Below are 12,588 nucleotides of genomic sequence, written 5' to 3' on the forward strand. Positions count from 1 at the left end.
TAAAAAAGGGGGAGCGCGGAGGCGCGGGCGGAGGCGGCCGCGGCCCGGCAAGTGCAGCTCCGTCCGGCGGAGCGGGAAGCGGCGGCGAGCGGCGGCTGTCACCGCGCCCCGGGAGGCTGCCGGGCCCGGCACCGCACTGTACCGCACCGCCGGGGCGCCGACCCCTGGCCCCCGCCCCTGCCCGGCCGGGACGAGCGGCGCGGCTGTCGGCGGAGACAGACAGACAGACGGACGGACGGACAGACGGCCCCGCTCCCCGGCCCCTCCTGGATGCTCCGGAGCCGCCACCGCCGCCGGGGGCGGCCGCCGGCAGGGACCGCGCCTGCCCGTGGAACGGGGCCGAGGAGGGAGTGAAGCTGCTGCGGGGAGCACCGGGGAGCCGGCCCGGCCCCGGGATGGACAGGGGGGATCCCAAGCGGGAGCCGGATGCACGCTGCTGCGGAAGAGTTTTTTTTTTCCTCGGAGCTGTTGCTGCTAAAGCCTCAGATCCCGGCTGTGAACAGGGTGGGTTGTCTCCTTCTTCCAAGATCTCAGGTCTGAGTGAGTCTCCGGTGTACGCGTATATATGTTACCTATAACATATATCGTATATGGCATAGCTGTGAATCTAACTACCCCCCCACCCCCGCCCCAAAAGTGGCCAAAGTCTTTTTAATAGGAGTTTCTCTATATGTGGAAGCAAAGAAATCTTCTTTCAAGCGGAGCTGCTGCAGTTTTGCTGAATAATCACGTGTGAGTTAGGGGCGGGCTCTTGGCAAGGAGGTTTTTTACGAGTATTTACTACAAGGTCTACTCCAGAAGATTAACCATCCCAATCCTTCTGTCAGTCTCCGATGCCATGCCTGGGTAAAAAAAAAAAAAAAAAAAAAAAAAAAAAAAAAAATCTCATCTTTTTTCCGATCGTCAGTCACCCTAAAGAATGGCCGAGCCTTCTGGGAACGAGCTGGCGTCCGCGGCTGCCAAGGGGGACCTAGTGCAACTTACTAATTTGTTGCAAAAGAATGTAAACGTCAATGCACAAAATGGATTTGGGAGGACTGCGCTGCAGGTTGGTATCTAGAGAGGGAGAAAATATTTCATCACTGGTACCTACGTGACCCGGGTTTCCAAAAAAGACAACGTTTTAAACAGGCTGGTGGATGAAATTCGAGTGGTTTTTCAAACTCGTTGGATGCCATATTTTATATAACTTTAGTGGCTCCAACTCCCTAAAATGACGTACTTGAAATAAAAGTGGTCAAAACCATTATTTCAATCGGGGATCACCCTCAATGTCAAACGGGCTACGAGTTTGCTGATATTTTGTAACTTCGTGGGGAGGAGGCGAGGAATGAAAGAGCTGAGATGAAAAGAAATCAGCTTAGGTGAGCAGGATTTCATAGCAGGTCTGTAAACACAAATGTGCTTTTCTCTGAAACTTAGGGTTTATCTCTTTTTTTTCCCCTCCTCTTCTTCTTCTTTTTTTTTTTTTTCTCCTCCTTCTTCTTTTTTTTCCTGCGATGTGCTTTTCAAGGGTGGCTCGCCTGGGTCCCGGGGTCTGCTGTGGCCGGTGCTTTGCCTTTATCCGCAGTTTGTGGGGAATGACCTTTCTGGTTGGGAAGCGTGCTGCCCAGAGCCCAGCACCCCCGACGTGCGCCGAGGCGACTCAGGGCTCAGGCTCAACCACTCGCTTTTCCATTCATAATTAAGGCTTAAAATTTGGCTTTTTTCAGATCGGCTGGCAGGGCGCTGGTTCCAGCTATTTCCTTTCTGATCGTATAGGGTGCTATGTCCTAATTTTTTAAGTGTGTGGCTGCGCAGGCAGGAGTTGGAGCTCGTCCAGCTGCTAACTACTGGAGCTGGTGAAAGATTTTGCTTTTAATAATATCAGATAATGATGGCGAAAAGGCTAGAATACCTACCGAATAATGAAAGAAGTGATTTATAAATCTGGAGGGAAAAATTGTGTGGTTGTTTGTTCTTAAGGTGTAAGTAATGAAATGTGGAAGTGGAGCTATAGGTCTTTTTAATTTCACACATTAGAAAAATCGTTTGTTAACTCCTCTTTCTCCCCCCCCCTCCTCGAAACCACGATAATCATTTCTGAAATTGGGGTTTTTAAACAGCGTATGGCTTGCGAATGTGCTCGAGATATTTACAGCCTTTTTTTTTTTTTTTTTTTGGCTTAACATCAAAACGTTAGAGCTGGAAAATAAGCACCTCTTGCTAAAAAGCAGGAATGACCCCCCCTTTTTTTTTTTTTTTTTACAATTTCGCTGAAGCTGGAGATCTGTGAGCTCCTCTCTGTCCTGTCAGCACCTAAACAGGGGAGCGCAGGCACTTGCAGCAACTTTTGAGAGAGTGAAAGGATTTAAGTTAAAAACTTACACCAGCTAACTTCTTTGAGAAAGCAGGAAACATTCAGCTAGCTGCTTTATCCTCGGGACGAGAGCTCAAACCCGATTTGTCCTACAGTGATGTATTTTATTTTTTTTATTTCTGAAGGCAGCTAACTGTCCGTCTCCCGAATTAAGGCATGTTTTACACAATGCGGCAGCACCCAGCAATATTAAACGAGCATCCGTGCCCTAACAATGCTTCTTATCGCTGCCTAATCGTAACGGAGCTAATGAACCACAAGAAAAATCAAAACTGGAGAATCTGTCGACTTATTTTCACTATGTATCATCCCGAAATGTGCTGTGGGTGCATGACCACGCTCGAAAGAGATCTGGCAGGGCACTCTCCACCATTGAGATAAATCTCCTCGTAAGCTCCCTTTCAATTAAAATTGAGAGAACGCTCCTGCATCAATACTAATTAATTTATATTTTTCTTCTGCATTTATGTTTGATTCAACAGCTGCTCAGCTTGTCCTGCTCTGCACTTTTGATTTCGGGTGAGGTGTACTTATGCAGGCCTCAAATACATGTCCTGCCCTTCTGCACTTCATCAGGCTTGTTCAATTAATGATTTCTCCTTCTCTGCCTCCCTCCCCCCAAATTAAACTTGTCAAAATAAAGGGCATTTGCTGTCCAGTTGTAGCCCACGTGCCAGTAACATCACCTTTTACAGGATTTTTCTCCCCCTCGCATCTTTAACTGAAGCCTTCAGTCCCCCAGCCTGGACACAGAAAACTCTCACTTAAACCAGATTCGTGGTTTGAATTCACAAACAAAACAGCATGGGCCCTCAAAAAAGGGGCTGAAATGTCCAGATTTTACTGAAAAAAAAAAAAAAAAGCGAGATCGCAATGCTCCTGTTTTCTTTTACATCGCTTCCATCTCTGGTCAGAAGTGAAAGAAGTGGCACAGAGGGAGCTGGGAGCCTTGGGGCACAGGGAAATCTCTCTCCCTGCATCCCAGCCTGTCTTATCTGCACTTTTGCTCTGGTCTGTAAATATAATATACTGGGCTGCTTTGCAGTCCAAACGCTGCAGTAATTATATTTGTTGTAGCTTGCTTTTCTTAAAAAGCCTGAGATACATTTTTCACTGGGACAGTTTTTCAGCAAATCCCTCGTAGAAAATGTACATTATGCTAAATCTAATGCACTGTAATGCTCGTGTATGCAGATAATTTTTTTTACCGATATTTTCAAATAAATTTGTGGAGGTTTCTGAGAAAATTTTAAAAGATTTTTTTTTTTTTTCGAATTTGACACTAACAGTGAGACTAATTACAAGAACAGGAAAACAGTGCCTATAGGCTGGACATTATACACTACCGTGTTCATTTTTTGAAAGTCTTTGAGAAAGTAGAAACGGAGCAATTTCGGGGAAATCGGTGCAAGCTGTTGAGTCCCAAATAAAAGAGATTTGCGTTCTAATTATGACAGTATTATGATGCAATCGAGAAAACTTAAAGAAGCTTTTTTTTTTTTTTTCCCTGAGAGAAACAGTCAGAAAATCGAATTATTGTCGTTGGTTGTTTTTTTTTTTTTAAAGATGAATGTTTTTAACATCATAATATAAAGACAGTTTACTTATAGTGAAATTATGGAAGTACAATGTAATATACTGGTTTTAGAAGAAAACTTCTGGAACTTTGAAACATTCCTTCTAACTTCTCCTTTTTGGGTGACATAATGAAACACAAATATTAGGGAGAAAAATTTCTTCTAGCATTTATTATTCTTAGCAGACAGAGCTATGGTACAGTCCAAATATTTGTTTTGTGATAATGCACAGACAATGTAAACACCTGAAAGCTTATAAAAACATATCCTACATTTGCTGTTGCTGAGGTAAAATATCTGTTCTTCAGAGACCCCATATTTGATGTTTAACGAGTTTAAACAGTAATGCGAAGGTGTCTCAATACTTGGGCAAATAAAACCGGACCATACTTAATTTTTGTGTGTTAAGAAACTGAGATAACTAATGTTTTTTTTTTTTAAAGAAGTTATTGTATCCCCATTTTACACCGCCTGGTTCAGACATTAATTTATCTGAAACAGAAAGCTATTGCTCCTGAAATGATGACCTCTTTTACCATTCCATCGAGTTTAGTGAAAAATGCATTTAAAAAAAAAGAGAGAGAGAGAGAGAGAGAGAGATGTGCTGCTGGATCGTTATTTTACAGTAGTGCTCTGCTCTCTGTTTGAAATCAGGGCTGAGCCCAGAGATAAAAACCGAGGATGCAAACCCAGTGCTGAAGCATCCCTCCCCACCCCCCCACCCCGGGGCACTCAATTCTCCTTTTTTTTTTTTTTTTTTTTCTCTCGTAGGTGATGAAACTGGGGAACCCCGAAATTGCCAGGAGGTTGCTAATGAAGGGCGCCAACCCCGATCTGAAAGACAGTACCGGCTTCGCTGTAATTCATGACGTAGCCAGAGAGGGGTTTCTGGACACTTTGCAGACTCTGCTGGAGTTTCAAGCCGATGTGAACGTGGAGGATGCCGAGGGCAACCTGCCCCTGCACTGGGCCGCCCGGGAGGGCCACGTGCGGGTGGTGGAGGAGCTGCTGGGGCGAGCGGAGTGCAGGGTGGGCCACCGCAACCGGACCGGGGCCACCGCCTGCGACCTGGCCAGGCTCTACAAGCGAGCGGCCGTGGTGAGGCTGCTGGAGGGCACCGGCTCCCCGCCGGCCCTGGACTGAGCTCGGCCCGGCTCCCCCCTCCTGCTCCACAACGTTTGCTGCAACCCCACTTCTATTTCCTTTTTTTTTTTTCCTTTTTTTTTCTTTTTTTTTTTTTTTGTTGTTTGTGGACAGCTGATAGTATGAGTCTCGAGAAGGTGGGCTTCTAGATAACGGAGATGTTTTAAAATCCGCGCTCCCAGCAGTTCCTCACACTTCGCAACGCGCTCACAGACTCAGCCATGTATATGTTGGTCGCCTATGCCTAGTTTTCCAGCAGCAACTTTTCCAATTTATTTTAGGTCATTTGCATTAAGTCATCAATACGAGAGCTATGTATTCACATGCTTAATATCGCTGGACTTCTAAGGAAAAGAAAGAGCTTCCTGTGATTTCTCCTCCCCGGCTTCGGTCAGGCTTAAGAATTTGAAGTCTTGTTTTGGGTTAAAACAGCCTTTTTAGGGGTAACCTGCAATCCCTGCTCAGGCAGAGCTTGAAGGCTTGTTTTTGGGTTAAACCAGCCTTTTCAGGGGTCACCTGCAACCCCTGCTCAGGCAGAGCCTGAACTCAAAGGCTGCTTGGCCTGAGGACAGAGGATGGAGCCCAGAGGTTTGGGGAAATCGCTGCATTTTGACACTAACAACAGCTCGTAGAAGTAGGTCACTTGCTTTCTAAACGTAGATGACACTTCTCCCCTTTGTGTATTTAAACTTTCACCAAGCTGGTTTTGAATTTAGTTACCAGAAAGAGTGTAAGCGGTGTTTTATTGTGATTGCCAGAGGTTTTAACCAGCTCAGTTTGGTAGTTCGTGTTTACTGTGCACTGTGCAGGACGTGTTTGTTTTTTTCTGGTTTCCAAACAAGCAGCAGAGAGCCCTCGTCAGAGGCGAGAGGACACGGAGGCTGCAAAACCCGGTGTTTGTTGGTCGCTGCAGGAGCCGAGGGCGGTTTGGATGCTCTTTAAGAAGTATTTGCTTCCCACTACCTCTGCTGTTTTGCCTGGAAAGAAACTATTTTTCACCATGTAGATGCATCTCACGAACCAGGAATGATTGAACGCGGTGACGTTTAGGAAGCAGCACGTTTGATATTGGGGAAGTTAGGTTACTGCTTGCACCCCAAACGCGATTTAACCGTTAAGAATTTGCCATCGTGATGCAGCTGAGAGAGTTGGTCGGACCCGGTCTCCTTTACCCCTCCGGCCGCAGCGGGGGCTGACGACGCCCAGCACCGAATGGGAACGAGTTTGGCACGAAATTGTGAACGTTTGTACGGGATCTAGCTGTTGGGCAGTTTAAAGTGCTTTGTTTTTAATAGTCTAAATGGTAATTGCGCAAATTAGAAGGTTTTAAATCAATGCAAAATGAATAATACTCAAAATAGCACTCAAAAGAGGAGGAGGTGTACATTAGTTTAGATTTTAACTCCTAAAGAAAAAGAAAGATTTTAGCCCCACAAAATCAGTTACTACCCTTTTTCAAGTAAAAAAGTAATTTGCTGAATCTGTCTGTCACGTTTACCGTGCGCTCTGTCACACTGCTGCGTTTTCTGATTAAAAACCTCTGTGAACTACGAAGTTTGGGGCACTTTTGTTATAATTTCTTTGTTCACAAGGGATCTAGAGCTCGCGAATCCAGGCAGCACGGCCCGTAGGGTGCACAACTGGGGAAATAACCCACAAAACCCCCGGTAGAAAGAGCGCTGAAACCATCTGAAGCGTTAAACCCGCGCAGCGCAACCCGCAGCTCCCCGAGCTGAAGCCGCTCAAACCTCTCCCTGTGCCACCAGCTCCCTCTCCTCACATCCCCGAGGATGCTCCAGGGTTTTTCCTTCTCCCTGCGCTCCCCTAGAAAGCAGGAATCCGCCCTGCCAGCGGGATTTCTCCCATCCGCAGAGGTGAACACCGACAGGTAATATCCATCTTTCTCACTTATTTTTTTACTGTGCTACTGAAAAAAAAAAAACTCATCCCAAATACGGTTTGGAGCATTTAATTTGCGCTAAGCCGAAGTTTAAGCAGTGGCTGAGTAGAACAACCGCTTTTCCGATTAAAAAAAAAAAAAAAGGCCCCGCCTAGTCAGAAATAGCGGCTTTTATTGCCTGCCAGAAGTTCAGGTGTAAAGCCAGGACGTGTTACACCGGGGCCGTGTCTGTGGCACTGGTGAGTGAGTCACGGCTGGTATTAAGCCTGGTTTAAAGGTCCGGTTTATTTGCTTTTACTGCTGCAATTTCTCTGTAAGCCACTCCGTTTATCTGAAACAATACTATATATTGAAATTCTTAGCTAGGTACTTGTGAAGGGAAAATTGCTATGTGTTGCTCCGGAAAGTTAATAGTTACTACAAAAAATCCTCTGGGAAACAAAAGGGGGGGAAAAGGAAAAAAAAAAAAAAGAAATAAAAAAGGAAAAAAAAAAAAATCAGCTGGTGGGTTCTGCTCACCACTACTCTACTCACTAAAGTGCTGAAATTCCCTCCCCAAAATCTTACAGGGTTTGCAGGTGATAAAAGGTGACTAGATGCTGGGGGAGTGCAGTGAGCCTGCCTTCCTGCAGAAGTTTGTGTATTTACTGAGAGAGGATAACATAATACAAAGCAAGTCTCATTAATAGGGAATCTTTATATCGCAAAAGGATTCTAATATCGGATGCGGTTTCAGAAATTTATTTTGTGATTTTTTTATTTTTTTTTTACCCAGTAGTCTGGCAACATCAAAAAGTCCAGTTTTACGAATTCGCCTGTTTGTGAAAATGTCAGCAATAGTATTTTCCCGGGGGTGCAAAACTGCAGCGTGTGAGATGGAGCGAACCATTTCCCAGAGCTTTTGTGGAGCCAACCGCCAAGTCCGTCTCCCAGGCAGGAGCAGGGTTTGCCCCGCACCAGCCCGGGAACAAATGACCTAAGGATCGAGATGAGATGTATAAATAGAAACAAATCCAGCAAGCGCAGGACAAAAAAAAATAAAATGTGAAGCGGTGGAGTACGAAAGGCAGGGGTACCAGGGTCCGTGCTGCCCCGGCTGCGTGAGGATGCGTCTGCGGGGAGGGACCCGGTACGGGCGGCGGGAGGGGGGGAGGCTGCGGGGGTAACCCAGGCCATAAATTTGGGGGTGTGTGGGGGGGATTATAAGGAATTTGAAAGTGAATCCAGCTCGGTCGGGAGTGCAATAACTGACACAAGAAGCCTTTCCTTCCAGCTTGCGGGGGGGAGGGGGGAGCGGGGGGAGAGGAGTGAAATCAACGGCTGATTCCACGGTGGGTGAAAAAATCAGCTTCTTGGGGAGCGCGGTTGGATCCTTCACCCGAGGAAAGAGTTAAAACGGCAGAAACCCACCACGTTTCAGCTCCGAAAAGCAAGGCAAGGGGCTCTTCCACAGCTGTACCTGGCAACTCACTGGGCAGCCTGAGGCAGCCGGGCGTTATTTATCTCCTCACTAAAGTGCAGAAATTCCCTAAAAAAAAAAAAAAAAAAAAGCGAGGGGAGGAAAGCTGCCGCGTTTCTTTGCGAGGGCTGTTATACTGGGCACGGCGGGGGGGGGGGAGGGGGGGACAAAAAATAAAATTAAAAAAGGGGAGAAAGAAGGGAAGAGAGGGAGGAGAGATTTCTCACCCAGGCTGGGCACACGCTGCCCCGCCGCCCGCTTACAAAATGTCGGTGCTCCCGGAGGGCTCCGCCGGGGTCCCCGGGGAGAGGGGGGGAGCCGGGGGGGGGGGGCGGCCGGCCCCCGGGGAGCGCGGCCGGGCGCGGGGGGGGGACGGCTCCCGGACCGTTAGGTCGCTCTGCCGCCGCTCCTCTCTCCCCCTTTCTCTTCCTGTCCAAATATTTTTAAATTTACGCGCCTTAAATAACAGCCTGCTTTTATTTATTTCGTTTCCTCCGCCGGCTCCCCCCGCCGCGAGGGGCCCTGGGGCGGCCGCGCAGCGCTCCGCGGATCCTCCGCGCCCCCGCCGCCGCCCCTCCGCCACCGCTTTTCTTCGCAACTTGCGGAGCGCTTTTTTTTTCTTCCTTTTTTTTTTTTTTCCCCCCTCCTCTCCTTTTGTCTTTTTTTTTTCCCTCCCTTTCCTCCCTCCCTCTCCCCGCAGCCGGCGCTGGAGCCTCCTCAGCGTTACCCTGAAGCCTTGGCGGCCGCAGTGAGTACGGCGAAGGGACCCGCTTCTGCCGGGGGGATGGATGGCGGTGACACACAGCCGGGGCTGCGGCTGGGGCTCCCGCTGCAGCCCGGGGCTCTCCTTCCCTCCCCCCCCACACCCTCCCAGATTTCAGGGATGCAGAAGCATCTTCTCCCAGCACAGCCCACGCAGAAGACAAAAATTAGCAGGTTCGTCTCCAGGTTTCCTTAAAAAAAAAAAAGAAAGAAAGAAAGAAAGAAAAGATTGGGAAGCAAGGTGTATCTCCCAGCCAAAGCTTTTCACGACCTTTTGTTACATTTGAAAATTACAGACAGGCGAAAGAAGGAGTTAAAAAGAATACTAATAATTTAAAAAATCCACGCTTCTTGGTTTCTGTGTCACAGAGGCGAGGAGATGATCTTCGGATGGAGAGCATAGGGCATGTTTCCAATAGCCAGGCGTGCCAGGTCTTGCTCTGCAGACCCAAATTACAGAGCACCACTCGAAAAAAATTAACTTTTGCCACGGCACTGAGTGGTAAGATGGCTTCTTGCATTTTGAAGAAGCATTAAGTACAAATCACCAGGGACATTTCACAGTGCTAAAGCTTGCTGCTTGTCATTTCGTACTTTTTTTTCCCCAGAAGGTTTGAATTACCTTTCAGCACGGTATCAGTTATAATTGTGCGAAGTTCATCTTAAGGAACTACGAGGAAGAGAACTCTCATATGTTGGATACTTCAGAATAACCTTGACCTTTCATTACTGCTTATCCTAACAGATAAGTCACAGAAGGAAAGCAGGGAATGGGGCAAGGCACCTGCAAAAGCATAAAGGAAATGTCTCTGTTTTTAAGCCAGTGTTAAAATGGCTTCTGAATCCTACAAAACAGGGGACACCGAGGGGCAAAATCTGGAGCCGGTTGGCAAAATTCAGTGGGATGCACACAGGACCCCGAGTTAACTTCCTCAGCTCCGGGTGCATTTTGTGCCCTCAGCCCAATTTGCAACTGCTGAAACCCGAACTGCCAAAAAGGGCAAATTCCCTCCGAAAGAAACTGAATCAGCCAAAAGTATAATCAGCTTTTCAGGGAAGTACAAGACCACTGAACCATGTTTCCAGTTGCATTTCTTTGTTCCTCTGTAACTGCTTTCTGATATTTGTAGAAGTAATTAGGAGGGCCACTGGTATTTATCAGAGTTTGAAACAAAAAAGCTTCATTCTGCGTGGGAAGCATTAAACAGTTTGCTTCTCAGTGCAGGCACTAAAAGGTTAAAGCCGATTCACAGCTCCTGGGGAAAGTTTTCCTGCAGCAGATAGTGCCTATCAAGATGGTCTCTCTTTCTCCTGTTACGCCCTGAGAGCAGGAAACCGGGCAGCATTTATATGGCAACACAGCCCCCTTCACCCCTCAATATTCAGATTATTATCGACACAATGATGAACACTTTGATACGTGGAGCTAATGAACGTTTAAAGGAGAAGATCCTCACGCAGCACAAACCACAATAAAATGCGGTGCCCTGTGGGAACACTGAGTATTCAACAGCTTTTCAGGGTTGGACCCTCATGAAACACAGGAGCAGCCCTGGGTACACATCGCGTTCACACGCAGAGCGTACTGCAGGCCGGAAGAAAGGCTTCTGCTCAAGTTAATTGCAGTTTTCTGGTGAGGGAGGATCGCATGTTTAGGCCTTAGGTTATGAACATCTCTGCTGATGGAGACAGGGACATTTGGATACACTTTGTCAGATCAGAAAGAGTGTTTTCTGCTTGGCATGTGTTACCACCGAGGAGAGGTACCGCCATTTGAATATCTGCGCTTCTAAATCAGGCGTGCCAGGATGGGAGTGTATTGATCGGTCACGAACTTTTCCTTACATTTAGTAACGCTGGAGAACAGGCAAAGAGGATTGTCAGTCCACACCAGCTAGAATACCAGCAGGCCTGGAACCCGAGCTGTTAATTGTAAATACTTCCTACAGAGCGGGTTTTTTTTTTTTAATTTTCTGAAAGGAGAAGTACACTCTGCTAGAAAAAGCAGCTTTATATCTGGACACACTATCGTCCTTGAGGGTGTGACTGTAGGTACACAAACAAAGCTGTATTTAATCTTTCTGAGGGAATTTTATAGAGAACATCTGCTAAAGAGAAAAGTATATTTGTTTCATGAGCACTGTAACTTCTAATAATAATATCACCTCCTTGTACCAACATATATGCTTTAAATAGCATGATGTATGTGGATTTTTCCACAGTAATTTGTTTTAGCTCCTGTAAAATAAGGGCTGCAGACAAAAAAGCTGTGCTACACTGTGATATACTCACAGTATTCCATTCCAGCACTATATGCACGGATCAGAGCGAACAACAATTTCCTTCCTGTATGAGCATTTTAATTTATAGAAACACACTGTTTTGTGTAAAGAAGGTAGTAGATAATTAACTGTATTCATTTAATCTAATTATAGGCCTCTGAGGCAAAAAGCTGACACTTTTCATTGTGGTATATTCAGAGAAGTTAATTGAAAAAACATTGCAGCCACAAGGCATAACATGCCCATCGTCTATTTGATACTAATCTTTTTCTCAAAAATGGGATGGATCTGATGCTCGCTAGCGATAAGGATTCCTGTTACTCACTCGAGTAAGGCAAAGTCAGGGGCAGCTCGTTATGCAAGGCTGCAGTGCACTGCAATAGCTCTGCAATTCCAGAGAGCTAACCACAGACAACCTAATTTGCCAAATTGCGAGATGGTTTTGTAATGTACACAAGTGTCTATTGCAGAGTAAGAAAAGATTGAGCGAGTTTTCAGCTGGGACGTAGGTCAGAATTTGAAGAGAGATCTGCTTCACGAAGGGACAGGTCAATGCATCGCCTCTGAGCTCTGTGTAATCTTTAGGAGGAACCAAGTAGTAACAGCAGCCTTACCCCTAGGAGCTGTTATTGGGAGTGTAATTTGTGTTTTTAAGCTATCAGTATGACAAACAGATAAACAGATAGCCAGTCAACACTTGCAGCTCCCAAGCACATAAAAAAATAAAGGTATGTCAGACCATTTGCAGTTTCAGAGTAATTTTTCCCATCACCTGACACACACAACAACTTGATCTCTGACAGCAGTGCTACTTTCATTCTCAAAAGGAAAGTAAAGCAGCTCAGCTCTGCAGAGCTTGCCGTCCAGCTGACAGAGGACAGGACAGCCCAAACGTGCTGCTTCTGGGGAAGCGTTTGCCGCCTGTGTTAAAGAAAATCCAGCTCGCAAGCTGAATCACCATGTTAGAGGCAAATATCACTGTTTCCCCCTACTTTTATCACTGGAAGAGTGGAAGCCTGGTGTCTCTGCAGCTCTAGCAGTACCATGGGGCAGGGCATCTCCCACTCCACCTCCAGCTGCCCCAGTGACCCCCGTTTCTGTTCTGC

The 12,588-nt window shown here is 46.6% G+C and overlaps 1 protein-coding gene across 3 annotated transcripts; it reads left to right on the forward strand.

Moving 5' to 3' along the window:
* The first annotated feature begins 289 nt into the window (after window positions 1-289).
* On the forward strand, window positions 290-6,633 carry CDKN2C (cyclin dependent kinase inhibitor 2C). Of its 3 annotated transcripts, XM_086753980.1 has the most exons (3): window positions 415-504; window positions 908-1,048; window positions 4,708-6,633. In XM_086753980.1, the coding sequence occupies exons 2-3, from the start codon at window positions 920-922 to the stop codon at window positions 5,077-5,079; spliced, it is 501 nt and encodes a 166-aa protein (XP_086610106.1). In that variant the 5' UTR covers window positions 415-504; window positions 908-919; the 3' UTR covers window positions 5,080-6,633. The 3 variants fall into 3 exon arrangements, with proteins under 3 accessions (XP_086610107.1, XP_086610106.1, XP_086610105.1); XM_086753981.1 differs by lacking the exon at window positions 908-1,048 and having other exon boundaries at window positions 290-504; XM_086753979.1 differs by lacking the exon at window positions 415-504 and having other exon boundaries at window positions 518-1,048.
* Window positions 6,634-12,588: the final 5,955 nt, after the last annotated feature.

The sequence above is a fragment of the Chlamydotis macqueenii genome, chromosome 8 (genome assembly GCF_036417535.1).
Source record: "Chlamydotis macqueenii isolate bChlMac1 chromosome 8, bChlMac1.mat, whole genome shotgun sequence".
Taxonomy (NCBI): domain Eukaryota; kingdom Metazoa; phylum Chordata; class Aves; order Otidiformes; family Otididae; genus Chlamydotis; species Chlamydotis macqueenii.